Raw genomic sequence first — 15,213 nt, forward strand, 5'->3', positions numbered from 1 at the left:
GTTTGGTGTGTCCTGTTTAACTACGATAGGAACAAATGTGAAAGAAAGATTAAAATATAAAAAGTGAAAAGGTGATGACATTGAGGAAAGGTCCAAAGAAAATGCTTGTATTGAAGAAGTGTAACAAGGTGCAACCACAGAACAGTTAGGAGTATTTGTTTAATGTTTTCTTTGCAAGACAATCTAATTTGGACATTTTAATACCAAAACAAAATTAAAGTGTAGCATCTAAAATTCCCAATTCTAATCATTAATAACTGCTTTTTATAGCATATTGATGTAAATATAAAAATTTATGAAAATGAAGGGTAGTAGTGAAAAAGAGGGATATATCTCCGTTTTCATCAACTTCTGTAAATAGCTTAACAAAGCATGGCGAACGAGGTTCTTAGCAACAAATGAAAGCATTTACAATATTTATACTTTAAAATACTTTATTGAAAAAAAATCTTCATACATTGTTACACATTTTGGCCAGGTTTACTGTCAAACAAATAGGATGATTATTCTTTTATTGCAATGCAACAAACATTGTACACTAAACTGAGCTTTGTATTTCACTGTATGTCAATTTATTATTTTACTCCCTCAAGTTGTTCTCTACATACCTTTCCATTACAATTCATTCCTTTTACAATAGCTAAATAATATTTTTTTAAAACATAAATAACATCTCGACAGCGCAAGTTTCTGAACTGCGTATCACAATAAACTCTTGTAAATTCGCTATCATGTCTCTCTTTCCGGAAGTTCTGACAGTGCAGTCGCGTACAAAGATACTTAAAATTCTATTCAATAGTTTTGCTTTCTTCATAATTTTCGAATGCATCACGCACTCTATTCCGAATCTTGAGCAAAGAAATCTTTCAACAAATGCAACTGATAGCACCTCTGAAGATAGCAAATCTAACATACATTTTCACTTATTTTTGCGCGAGACTGTACGTGTTTGCATAATAGAAAATCATTGTAATATTCACAAAAAAAGAAAGGCCCAATAATACTCAATGACGAAGGATTTCGAATAATAACAATAAAACTCAATTCTTAACAATACAGAATGTTTTAAGTAATAACAACAAACCCTCCATTTACAATATTTCTTTATATAACTGTCGATATTTATACTAGCATTATTGTACCATTTAACACATTAGTCTGAATTTCGGAACCCAATTTAATATGATAAAGACTATTACAAGAATAAGAAAACAACTAGAAATTTAGAAATTACTATTATATTTTCACTCTGACTTCAAAGTAGTTTTAATGAATTTTTATATATACACTTAGTCGAAAAGGAACTTTCTAGTTTCCTAATAATTTATCCGGAACATTTGCAATTACAATGAACATTATAATGATATAAGCCTGATTTGGTCTTGACATTTGTGCATTTATCTCAGAAATGTATACCACAAACCAAGTCTGAAAAAAGTTGTAGATTCTTTCGTTTGAACTATATCATTATTTTATATAGTGACTATTAAATGATTGATGATTAAATGACCCATATTGTTTTAGTAACAGCACTGATATAAGATACCTGCAAACTGGAGTGCTTTACCAATTCTTGATCCTTTTGGAAGAAATTACGAAGGGTATCCAATAAGTTATCTACCTAGACACGAAGGGAGGGACGGAGCATAATAGCTCCTAACACGAACGCCAAGACTACTGCGGGGAACCCCACTGCGCAATCTGAGGTCAATCGGAGCAACGCAGTGGTCGTGAGCAGACTGTGTGTTACGTGAAGACTTGGACTTCTCTGAGGAGGACCAGGACAAATTCCTGGCTCAACTGGTGACAAGAGGAAGAAACCTAGATCCACCATTGGGATTCTAAGAGCAAGCAGGAGTTCATGCAGTGGAAATACCACGATTCTCCGCCCCATAGAAGTTCCGCACACAGCCTTCTGCAGGGAAGATCATAAGGTGACAACGATGCATAGACCTCCATGGCGACTATCGAGAAACAGTGATGACCAGGTGAACCTATGTGCATTCCTTCCTGTCTAGGTAGATAACTTATTGGATGACCCTCGTACATGCATTTTTTTTTTAAAAAAAATAACTATTCTATATCTTCAATAAAATTAAGAAACAATACGCATAAAAAAACTACTTTTAATTCTAAAAATGCGTGTGGATCTTAATACTGTAGCTAGGACGGAAGTATTGTCTTTATATTTTGTTCAGATAAGCTAGAACATCCAACTTACTACTCGATTCTTTAATTATTCTTTGAAAGCAATAGATCAAAATGAAAACTAGTTGAACATGACATTGGGTCGTATTCAGAGTCATTCTGACGCGTGATTAGCGCCATACTAAATAGTCCGACTAACGTTTCATGCAGTAGTCACGCTCTTAGTATGACGCTAATCACACGTCAGAATGACTCTGAATGCAGCCCATGATGTTTAAGGCATAACTTTGTAAGTGAATTTAAAAATTAACAGAAACATGTTCGGCCTTACAAGTAATAACAAATAGTTTCCGTTTGACCCTGAAAACATTAATAAGTAAAATAAAAGAAATAAATGCTTGAACTACATCTTTCTACTAATGCTGACACTTAAAACAGTGACAAGAATTTCATACTAAGCATTACCAAGCGGAAAAATTTGGATCCCTCTTATGTATTGATTTATTCCAGACATTATTTTTAATTCACAAGTTTTTAAGTGATATACTCTTCTTGGAATGTGATAATTATAACCCTTATTCTTCTATTACCAGCAATAGGTGCGAGTAACTCACATTAGTATCAAATTAAATTTTACTTTTATTGCATAATACTGCACTGCATAATTCTATTCTCTATGTACAACTGTACTAAAGAAATTTTATAATTGTAATTTATATCTATCTGCATTACGGTTCCGAAATGGATCAGAGTGATTATTTTTTGCACTACTAAGACGTTTATTTAGAACGAATAAGCAGTTTTGGCTTCGGTTATTCCGCGACCGTGGCACTACTCACATTGATAGGAAAAGTAAAAGTTCACACCAGATACAATAATGCTGTATTTGTTTAACGATCTCTTTACAATAATTTTCTAGCATATGTATATTTGAAAAGAAGAAACAAGATAACCAAATCACGGTATTAAAAGTTACTATCACGAAAATTGCTTGCATTTATCAAATTTAACAGAATTAACTATACGTGTAAATATATTTTTAACTTCAAATATGCTCAATAAAAACATTGTTAATGGGCATTGACAATACTTCTTTTATTATTTATTTATTTAAACACCAAAATACAAAGCTCAGTTGAAATCTTAACTAATTTTTTATCTTAATATTTGCCACTGGTACCAACTTATATAACGATTGTTCAAAATTCACCCTTTTTTTCTGTCACATTTGCTATCAAACACTCGTGTTTAAACGATGGGTGGAATGATACTAATTGCACCTGCAGAGAATATATGATACACAGTAAACAAGACTTTTAACAGATTAACTATTTTATCTTGTTTGTAGTTTCAAAAACGAAAGAGAAATTCATGTTGAAGCATGCTAGCTGTTAATTTTACTAGATTACTGTAGCTTCTTAAGAGATCTAGTATAAATCTACAATAATTTCAATATGATAATACTGATTGTTCAAATTTTAATGACTATATAATTTCTGAACTAATACCTGTTATTCCAAGAAGGAAAAAATAAAACAGACAGAAACATGTCTTACATACCGTTTTAAAAATCAGTACATATTCTTCTGACACGACAGTTCTACTTTTCAAGATTAGAGTAATTACACAGAACATAAAGATAATAACTCTATATTAATTCTACATCCCACCCCAGCCTCCAAGAAATAGTGAATTTGACCTTACATAATAAAAAAAAAATATAATAAAGATTATAAAAATAAGTAAAATATAAATGAAAGATTTTGTTTTATAACGAAAAAGGTCTATAAAAATTACCTTTAAAAAAGACAGCAGATAAGCAAGCAAACATCTAACATTGGTTCATTTATAATTTCGACGATATAATAATGAACAAAGCAAATATTGGCAAATATTCTCTTATGCTCAGATTTATAAAATCCTGTTACCACAATATAATTCTCTGCAGGAAATAATATACAACAGTATTACTAAAGGAAAGTCTATATTTTCATTTATTTGTGTATTTTTGTACATTTTTTTTCTTACCTCTGAATTTTTATTCACAATGAACCCCTAAAAAGTTCCCAGAATCTTGTTATATGAACCTGAATATGTACCATGTTATTAATAACCAGAAACAAACAAAACAAAAAAAAATTACTTCTGAACTTAAAATGTTTCATTGCATTGGCTATTTATAATAAGGAATGTTCCGCACTGTTTTAGCTTTACGGCTCCATTCCATGAAAATTGTTTTATTTTAAACCTGGCTTCTGGGTCTTCTTCATGGAAGAAAAAAAGTGACTTACTTGTATTTCTTTGCATCATATTTATATATATGTATATATGCTGTATATACATATATATTTATATGTATAAATATATACACATCGTTTTCTGTTTTTTATTTTTTGCCTTTTGTTTCATTTAAACCCATGCCCCGAAGCATGTCTCTTCTATCTTTTGCCAACAACAACAACCAGTCTTCAAGTCTGTGACGCCATACGTTGCTGCAATCCACTGATATGTACTTCCAGTACTATAACTACTACAACAACAAAAAAAATCGCTTACTTATTTCCTTACATTTAAACTTAAGTAATTATTCCTTTTTAATATTTCTATCGCATTTAAAAGTTTTTTCTTTTTATAATAAATTTATTTATTTGTTGAATATATTTATTGTGCCTTAATAATAATATTCATTCATTTTTTTAAGCCTTTGGAAAGTAGATCATGCTTGTTTGCTTCCATGTTAATATGTTTTGTTGCTTGCTTCCACTTCCCTTCAAAAACCGGAAGTCCCTTGACTTCACACAAGTCGATGTTTTCTTTTACTTTTTTCTTTCATCTCAATCATAATGAAAAATAATAACCCAAACATTTCAAATTTCCCTTTTCTAAGTAATGTGACCGCTTAACTGAGAAATTATGCCTGGCATATGAATGAAAGACATTTTCCGTCAAGTACTTCGAAAAAAAAAAAATGGAATGTAGGCAGCACATCATTGTTTCCCATCTTGACATCTCAAGGCACCAAATACAATTCAGAATATCTTCCCAGCACTCAGAACACTGCAACCGTTCACAAATGGTAACTTCTCCCCCCTTTTTTTTCAATAAAAAAAAATATCTCCCCTATATGTGTGTATGTAGATTCTCCCTCCACAAACATTTTTATCATATTGATGATTTTCTTGACAAGAAAAAAAAAAGCCTCAGGACAGGGTTGGATCACACTAACAGCCAGGAAGTTATTTAATTCATTCGAGAGAAGAAAAAAATAACACTGGAACATTATGTTGCTCTCGAGAAAAAAGTCACAACACAAAATAATATGCAGTTTCTGAAAATAGGTAAGCTTAGCAGACAACGATACTCGTTTTTTTTATATATATATATCTATATTATATACACACTTTTTATTTTCATTATTTGAAACCAAAATATAGAGATGATTCTTCACCTAGCCTCCCACTGGCAAAAGAACCTTTGGTGCCACGTCTTTTTTCTTTCTTTCTTGATGTTTCTATGAGTTCGTTTCTCATCGTTCATTTGTTTCGTTATATTTTATTACTTAGAATGTTTCGGAAAATAACAGGAAAAAAAAGCACTATATTTTATGTATATACCATAGATACCGTTTCACCAAAAAGCACACCAGCGACATCATTATCACCACGTTATAAATCGACTCAAAAAACAAAAACGCAGCTGCACAGAAGGCTTTATTTTTAATTAATTATCACAACTGTTTCTCACTGCATTTTCTTTGTAAAACTAACGGCCACGAAATAAGGACTTGGTAATTCGCATCGTCATCTATGGTACAGTACGCGCTACATTCAGAGAAAGAATCATCTTAAGGGGAAAAAAATATATACCTAAAATACACGATCTTCTCAGTGCTTTCCTGTACTTTCTGAAAAACAAAATGCCATTTCTCCCGTGATTGAATTTTTTAAAAAAATGGCTACACAATTATAGGAGATGAGGTACTTTTCTTTTTTCACGGAATGAAATATATATAATATATATATTTTGTTTTAAAAGAAAGCTACATTATGTAGTTTAGACGATCAACAAAAAAAAGTGATGCATACAGAATACATGCATGATCACAGCTCCCCTACACGTTGTTATTGGCTCCACTGTTCAACACAGATGCCTATAACCATAAAAAAAAAAATCTATCCGATGATCATCTGTGGAAAATCGTCTTCAAGCCATCTGGCAGCGACGGAATTGCAGTTGCTACTATGAGATTTCAGGTTTGCTCGTAGCAGCGTGAAGAATCTCACTAAATGATTGTTCCAAGCATTGCTTCAGCTCTGCATAGCTCACTACTAGAATACTCTGCTCGTCACGAGACATCAAGCAGATCTGCCAATGAAAAAATACATTCGTCATAATACAAGTTTCTACATACAATACCCAGCATAGTCGCATAAAATAAAATAAAATAAAAAATAAATAAATAAATAACTGTTACTTATATTATAGTTACGAATATAAACACATTAAGGAAAATAGGTGCTAAGCTTCCATGACTGTCATCAGCGTGTATGTACGAAGAAAACTAAAAGGTATGATAATATTTAATTATCAGCAATGTTTGGCCAGATGTTATTGATGGAAGTGATACGCTGACCAGACGTCCCGAGTTTACCTGGGACATTCGCTAGCTGTCCCAGTGTCCTGAGAACATATCTAGGTACGTCTAAATTTTTCAGTTTTTAAAAATGATCACTTTGCTCGAAAAACTTAAAACATTTCAACAGTGCAATGAACTACACATCACTGTTGATAATATCTGCAAAATGACAGAGTTCGTTTACTGTGTTCCCAAAATACATCTTTAGTGTAATGAACATGTGTTGGACTGAAGACAAAAATCGCTGTACTGTTGAAATATCGAAAGCGGTGCTCATAGTGAAAACGCATTTTATCACTTCTTTTTAGAATGTTATAATTGCCTCACGCAACAAAGGAACCCTTACCAAGGATGACTCCGAAGTGAACCTTGAATTTGGGGATAATCTACAGATGGTGATCAGAAAAATGGAAACACCTGAACGAAATTGCAACTTACCAGATTAATATGGTGTCGGGCCACCTTTCGCCATCAGAACAGCCTTGATGCGACGTGGGATGGAGGCATAGAGGTCGTGAATGGTAGCAAGTGGAATTTTACACCATTCCTCGTGCAGGGCATCGGGCAGTTCTGTGAGAGAGGATGGAGGTGGAAATCGTCGCCGGAGTCGTGTTTCCAAGACGGACCACACATGTTCAATTATGTTGAGATCTGGGGATTGGGCAGGCCAGGGGAGGTGTTGAACTTCATCCCGATGTTCCTCAAACCACGCTCCAACAACGCCAGCTGTGCGAATGGGTGCATTATCATCCTGAAAGATGGCGTCATTGTCCGGGAACAAAATCCGGACCATAGGATGCAAGTGGTCTCCTAAAATTGCGACATAATCGTTGGCAGTGATTCGTCCGCTGAGTGTGACCACAGGACCCAATGAAAACCATGATATGGCAGCCCACAGCATCACCGAGCCGCCGCCATGTTTCACAGTTGGGCGGAGACACTGCAGATCATAAGCTTCTTTGGGCGTTCTCCACACATAAACACGGCCCGTGGTTGGGAATAGGGTGAAGGATGACTCATTCGACCATATCACACGTTTCCAGTCCTCAACGGTCCAAGTTGCATGGTCGCGGCACCATTTGCGGCGTGCGAAAGCGTTATGGTCCCTGATGAGCGGTTTGGCCCGTGCAACACGACCCCGTAAGTTCATGTCATGTACTTCGCGGCGGACTGTGATTGTCGAAACAGGGTGGGGGAGGTGCTGATTAGAGTTCCTCCGTCACTTGCTCCGCAGTGGCACGACGGTTCTGCGTGACTATGTGCTTTAATACCCGGCGTGACCTATCACTCATGATTTTCTTCCGCCCACTGTTCCGCTTCCCCGATGTGGTTTTCCCGTGTGTTGTGTAGGCCGTCATCACCTTCGACACTGTCCCACGCGACATACCTAACACAGTAGCCACTGCCGTCACACTCACTCCACATAACCGCGCACCAACAATTTGCCCTCTTTGAAAATCTGAGAGGTCTTCCATTTTACACTACCTCCGTCTGCTGCAGCCACTGGACACTGCTGTACCACTGTGCCTGACGTAGTATGGAGACCGACCTAACACACCACCACGAGCGGTCCGGCGCTGCGGGCGCCACGACACCACTGCCAACCCATACATCTGACGTGTTGCCAACTACAGGTATTTCCATTTTTCTGATTACCATCTGTAAATATATTTCCTGAAAGGATTTGACGAGCAATTTCCAAAACAGGTTTCAATTCCTTGCCCGGAAGTGACCCCACCCCTTCAGGATTGGAAATATATAGAACAACTTGACCTATACATCAAAATACTCCGCATGACTAGTAGATTAAGAATGTCACTAAGAATGTAATATGCACTACCCAATTATATCCTATATCAAGGTAATAGACCCAAAAAATGATTATTTCACTATAAATATCCTATATTAGTGAATCTCACTATCACGCTGTACAGTGATCGTGAGACAGTGTGAGTTACGTGGCCCTCACACCCTAAATACAAAGACCAAATCCTGGCAGCACAACTTCGCCAGGACCGTGACGTGAGAGTTACATGACTCTCACATATAGCCAAATACTAAAGTCAAACTCCGGCAAAAACATCCAGCCGGAGCCGCCTTCGCTCTCATTACCCGTGCCTTGTGGCTAAAGAGCTGAAACCCTGAAGGGTGACCAACCGGGTTGATATAGCTACGTAGAAAGAGCTGTTCGGATCAAGTAAATGAGATCAAATTACCACCACGACTAGTTTTCCCTAATTAGTAACTCAAATTCTATTGAACGTTTTTGTACCGCGTAACTTATCAAACAACTCGTCTAGATAAGCAGTTGACAAATATATAATGAACGTACTGGTCTGACAACGTAAATAGGTGGAATCGAGGAAAATATAGAAAATGGAAATACGTACACCAACTGTGTCATATTTAGCCATAACAGTGAGTTACATTAGTTGTGAAACCAAATGAATACTGCCGACTGGATATTATGGATATGCTTTTCTCAACTTTATAGGTTCACTAATATAGGATATTTATAGTGAAATAATCATGTTTTTTGGTTTTATTCATTAGTATAAATGTTAGGTTATAATTGAGTAATGTATATTATATTCTTGATCTACTAGTCATGCAGATCACTTTGATATACAGGACATATAGGTCAAGTTATTCTATATGTTTCCAATCCTAAAGGGGTGGGCTCACTTCCATGCAAGGAACTGAAACTTGGTTTGGAGCTTACTCGACAAACCCTTTCAGGAAATAAATAGGTTATCCCCAGATTCAATTTTGGACTCATCCCTGGTTAGAGAAAAATTAATTCTTCTGTGGAATATATGTAAATTGTAAAGTAAATTAAATACTCTTTTATTTGTTATTTGCATTAAATTGGCAATGTACACTCATGTCCAAAATGATTGTCGCATATTTATAACTGTCTTCTTGTAAGAATATAATTTGATAACGATTTTGCAGGATACTTTTTAATACTGATACTATGTGTATAATCGGGAAATGTATATTTGTGGTAAATTTCATAGGAAAAGAATTATAAATACGAAAATTAGCATGAGTAAAATAAAATATTGCTAAATGGACAAAAAAGTTTTATTTTCGTTTTATTGTTCTTATTTACTGCTCTTTTGATATGAAATTTGCCACACACATGTCTTTGCCGATTATACACATACTAACATTGCAAGAAATACTGGGCAAATTCGTTATCAAATTATATTCCTTACAATAACATATTTATAGACATGCGACAATAATTTTGGACATGAGTGTACATAGTGTTAAAGTGTATTTTAATACTTTCGCATGCTGCACTAATTAAATTCCTGTATTTCTAGATATTATGTTTTAGATATTATGTTTTAAGCCTATTCTCTACCATGTAAGCATAGCTATTACTACAGCAATGTTTAGGAGATAAATATAAGCTTAAACTGAAACCTAGCCACATCATATAAATATATCGGTTTTTCAGTTTAAAGACCTGGCCTAGCTAATAGTGTATGCATGATGGCAGTTATATCTAAATAAAGAGCGGTTTGTGCCCTTCGCGATGGATGCATGCCTGCTTTCTCCACAACCATTTTCTGCGGCCGATGCTTTTAGTCTTTTTTCCCTAAATCTCTTAGGATTTGGCTTGGAAATATATTTATTTATAATTGATATATGGATAATGAGTCTTGCCTTTCGACTTTGTTTTACACATTACCATGAAAAGAAGAATCGCCTTAAAAACTTCCAACCACGTTGTACTCTCAGTTTTATTATTTGGAAGAAAGAAATTCCAAAGCAGGCAGCTCGAAAAAACAAAAATACATAAAAAATAAACAAGAAAACGGCTAACAACAACAGAAGCTAACAAAATCGGAATACAGAAGATTGGCCACGATAAAAATTGTCAAATCTGAACCATTACCTGCCTAGTAAATCCTCTTTCTCCACCTCTGATTGTGTTTGATGTGAGAGCCAAGGACCCGAATGATCGCCCGGCAGCGTAATTTCCACTGTATAAAACTCCTATGTAGAATAGGAAGAGGAATGAACCACAATACCGCTTTGACAACTTTGCGAAGAAACTGCAAGGTCCGGGAACGAAATCAACCAAGTGCCTGGTTGAGGAGTTCAAACCCACAGTAGTTTATTGATGAGACATCACAAGGGTGAACAAAAATGGAATCACTCGAAGTCCTGCCTCTTCTGCCTTCCTTGTGTAGAACACCTGGAATCATCGAGCGGTATGGCTGGAGGTCTTGTCCATGTGAATCTATACATTTGTGTTCTCGTCACCGTACAAGTGGAATATACACAGAGGATCCATGACATTGTTCTGAAAGTAAGTTGCGTTGACTGTGTAGAAAAGCACTTTGACGACTGACAGCGTTCCTACACTCAATAACCCGTCACCACCGGAAATCCATTAGAAATTTTTCCATGCATTGCAGCACGAAGTCAGAACGGCTCTTGTGATGTTTAACGGTAGAAAATAGATCGAACTCTTGTTGGCTTCATCTAGCTAGAGCAGCCCCTTATTACGGATACACATCCATTTTCACTTGCCGCTGCGAGGCATGTTTCATACAATTTTGTTTGTAGACCTCTCCTCGACGCAGCGCTCTGTGACGCGCTTTCAATACGAGGTTCTTGTCGATCCGATGCTATTGGAAATTATGCCTTTCGAGATCAATCTCGTATGACCAAACTTCTCTGCGTTGACAGATCCAGTATCACGGCTTTCCTAATGGCGTAATGGCGCGTACTGTATTGCGAGTTCGAGCGGCCTTGGGCCATGTTCTCACAATTACCCGCCAACTCCACTCTGCAGGGTCCTTTGGGCACATTGTCGGATGATGAGACCTAGCATTAGCTTTACTGATGATTATACCCTTTCTTTGCACCTTGAGTTGAATTGATTTTGAGTTTAACAACCCTTTCAGCAGTGAGCCTATGAGATTTTTTCTTTAAATCACCGATTCACTATTGCAAAGTGGATATAATGGGCGACGGAAAGTCCACAAATGAACCCTTCCAGAAAGCTGTCACTTTTGTCTTCATCGTTCCATGGATCATGCTCAACTGATACTGTTATCAAGTATAGACCCTAGTGTACCAGCAATGTATTGGGACATAACAGCGGTAAAATGCATCGTTCGGGAGGACCACGAAAATTTACTTTTTATCGTGGGCAACCTTCTGTATGCTCTTCGATATGGAAAATAACCACTACCTTAAAATCAAAGGTACCTTAAAATAGAACGCTTAAAACGACGGTCTTCGAGTTCACGACTCCAACTTTCATCTGACTTTGATTTATAGATAACATTTTTCTTAATAAGGACATACACCTACAAGCACTTGAACTAGCTCTTACAGGCCCTAAATAACAAGCCCTAGTTAAATTTATGTGATCCTTTTCCCACCAATTTTATTTCCCTTGATGTGCATTAAACTTGAGAGAATTGCTGTTCGCATTGACCTTGAACAATATACATTACCTCCACTTAAAAATCTCCCATTCTCACCACGTCAGACGTTACCTTCTCTATATCCATCCTGCCCATTCGAGAAACCCGCTTCTGCTCCATCACATCGTCCCCTCAATAATCACTCAAGATTCTCGTCAGCATTCTCCAACTCGGGATATCCCCCCAATCTTATCAGCAAAAAATCCAGTTAAGGAACCTGCCACTGTAATATCCTCTATTCCAGACTTCCTCACTAATACAGTAAAATGCCAGTATAACAATTTTTGGGGGGACCTTCGAAATGAATTTGTTTTAGTGATATTTTGTTATGAATGTTTCACTATTTTTCCTTCCTTTCCTTCTTTCTCCAGTATCAGAAGTAAAAGGTATCCCAAAAATATATACCATTTTGAAATTGAAAATAAAAGATGAGCTTCGAAAGCAAATAAATAGTACAGAGTATGCAATTAGTTGTGAACATGTTGATCACTTACAAGGTAGTCTTCCAAACAGGCTACCATTTTGCACATTATTAAATTACTTCATTGATGAGTAAGAGCACTTCCTGAAATCGTGGGCTTTTCAAGGGCCCAATATCGGAAATTTTGCTTTTGCTCATTGACGAAAACACTGAGATGAAAATAGGCCTCGCCTGACATCCACACACGACTTATTCTGCACGAAGGGTCCTTACAAAGAAATAAAGTAAGTGGCTTATGGTGCACAAAATGGTAGTCATCTTCAAAACAGGAAGGTCATCTTGTGAGACATTAACATGTTTACCATTAACTACATCCTTTGTCTCTTTATTTCGAATATTTGATAAATCTTTACCACCAGACGACTTACTTTCTGAAACTATAATATTGTGTACACTTCTGTTTCCTTTACATTGTTTACATACTTAAAAAATAAAATCACGTATGAACGAATTAATTGGGAATTACGTTGCTTCTATTTGAAGACTTTCTATAATAATCTTAAATGAAGGTATAAATTAACAAACATGATGCTTCGAAGTATAAGAGCACAAAAGAACAGAATAATTTGTAGAAAGTACAAAGAGAAGAGCTGCGTAATTAATGTCAGTGTGGTTTAAACCAACCACTGACAAAATAGAATTCTGATTTACAAAAACTGTAACTTTTTTTCTCTCGTGTCAATCCTAATTATTCATTATTTTTACATGAAAGATAAAATTAATATCTGATTTTACAGAAAAGTTCACATATTCTCCGTCTACAAATTGACATTGTAAACTTGTGTGTGTAATAGAACAATTCTAATACCTTTATTGTGTTATTAGAACAGTTCTAATAACTTTGTTCTGCACAATATTTTATTTTTAATTAAAACTGTAAAACCATATTTGTCAGTTAAATACCCCCCCCCAAAAAAAAAACTACTACAAGCCATTCCAAAAATAATCTTTCCCCATTAATAAATCTTGTGTTTATTTAATTTCTATAAAACTGCATACAAATGTAGGATATGTTATTGAATTCCAGAATACTTTGTTTTCAGACTAATGAATAAAAAACATGCATATAAAAGAAAAACAGAAAGCTGTGACTGAGTTCTTGAAGAACGTGAGACTCCAGAAATCTACAGAACTTTAGAAGCTGTATATGTAGATGCCACAATTGATATCAGTAATGTCCGAAGGTGGGCGAAAAAGTTTCGAGAAGAAAAACAACTTCAAAACAGTTAAAGAGCGTAGTAGAAAACTAGCAACAACAGATGTGGTCCATGCCCAGACGTTATTAAAGCTTAAAGAACTCATTAGAAAGAAAGAAAGAAAGAAAGAAAGAAAAAAAATCCACATGAAAGTATTGTATGAAATATTGTACTATTGCGCTATGGTAAGGCACATCCACACATCTCAGAAGAGACTTCACAAACTATTGCAAAAATGAGCGGGGGTTACCCTGATACCACATACCCCTTCAGTCCGGATTTAGCCCTTAGAAAAACAGTCTCCGTGCAAAACATTTCGATATTGTGGGCTATACAGGCTAACAAATTCTGGGTCAAACAACAATCAGAAGAAGTTTTCCAAAAGATTCACACAGTGGATTTAAAGATGGCGCAAATATATACAAAGCTACGGGAAATACTTTGAATAGATTTGATTTATTCCCAATACTTCAAGATATTGTCACAAGAAATGTTGACATTTTATTCTGAAAAACAAATCTATTATTAGAAACGATCTATTTCAGGTGTGCCCTTGGAAAACAGAGAAACATACTTCGGCTCTACCCCCTCTACCCTCTGACGGAGAAAATTTCCGCATCCAACAATTGAAAGATCTGGGCCGCAGCAATTTGTCCCTCCTTTTTCAAGGGAGGTACGGAAAAAACACACATCGACAGCAGCGCCAGAAGAAGCACACCTGAAATAAAAAAGGCTTTAACAACGAGACATTACTTCTGGGATGACTCTTGTATTTATAAATTTCCCTACCATTAATTTACCGTTTATTAAAATAAACAGTATTAAAAAGAAATTGGAAAAGGAGAACATCTAAAGAATTATCCTATTTATATAATATATTAGCAAAAACTAAAAAAAAGAAAAAATCTTACTTTATCTGGTGCTCCAACATCAAGCTTGTTTAGACAGTTGACTACATGTGCCATGTCTAACCACGGTCTTCCATCTTCTGTTACTTGGTGAAAGATATAATCTCTAAATAGCTTAAGCATATACCGATCACCTGTTTCAGCCCAGGTGGGATCAAGATTTAACCTGAAAACAGAATAAATAAAATAATGAAATAATGAATTGATGGTAGTGCATATAATAGCCTAGACTAAAACCACTAAATTTTATTTATGCAGGGTGTCCGATGAGAAAGCGTCGATTTTTGAGAGGTAATAAGGCAGGCCAGGTTAGTTTCCGAGATGGGGGAAAGGGAGCATTTTCAAGCGCCCGAAACTTGCTGAGCTGCAATTAAGAAATCACAGAATA

The 15,213-nt window shown here is 35.7% G+C and overlaps 1 protein-coding gene across 1 annotated transcript in view; it reads right to left on the reverse strand.

Moving 5' to 3' along the window:
• Nucleotides 1–416: 416 nt before the first annotated feature.
• The window catches only part of PAN3 (Poly(A) specific ribonuclease subunit PAN3), a 59,281-nt gene continuing 44,484 nt past the window's right edge, over nt 417–15,213 (reverse strand). Inside the window, exons 12-13 of the mRNA XM_081727951.1 lie at nt 14,829–14,991; nt 417–6,513 (exon numbers count right to left, since the gene is read on the reverse strand). Of these exons, the coding sequence (XP_081584077.1) occupies nt 6,388–6,513; nt 14,829–14,991 (289 nt within the window). The 3' untranslated portion in view covers nt 417–6,387. The remainder of the gene's footprint in view (nt 6,514–14,828; nt 14,992–15,213) is intronic.

Source organism: Thermobia domestica, chromosome 10 (assembly GCF_964235325.1).
Source record: "Thermobia domestica chromosome 10, izTheDome1.hap1.1, whole genome shotgun sequence".
Classification (NCBI taxonomy): Eukaryota; Metazoa; Arthropoda; class Insecta; order Zygentoma; family Lepismatidae; genus Thermobia; species Thermobia domestica.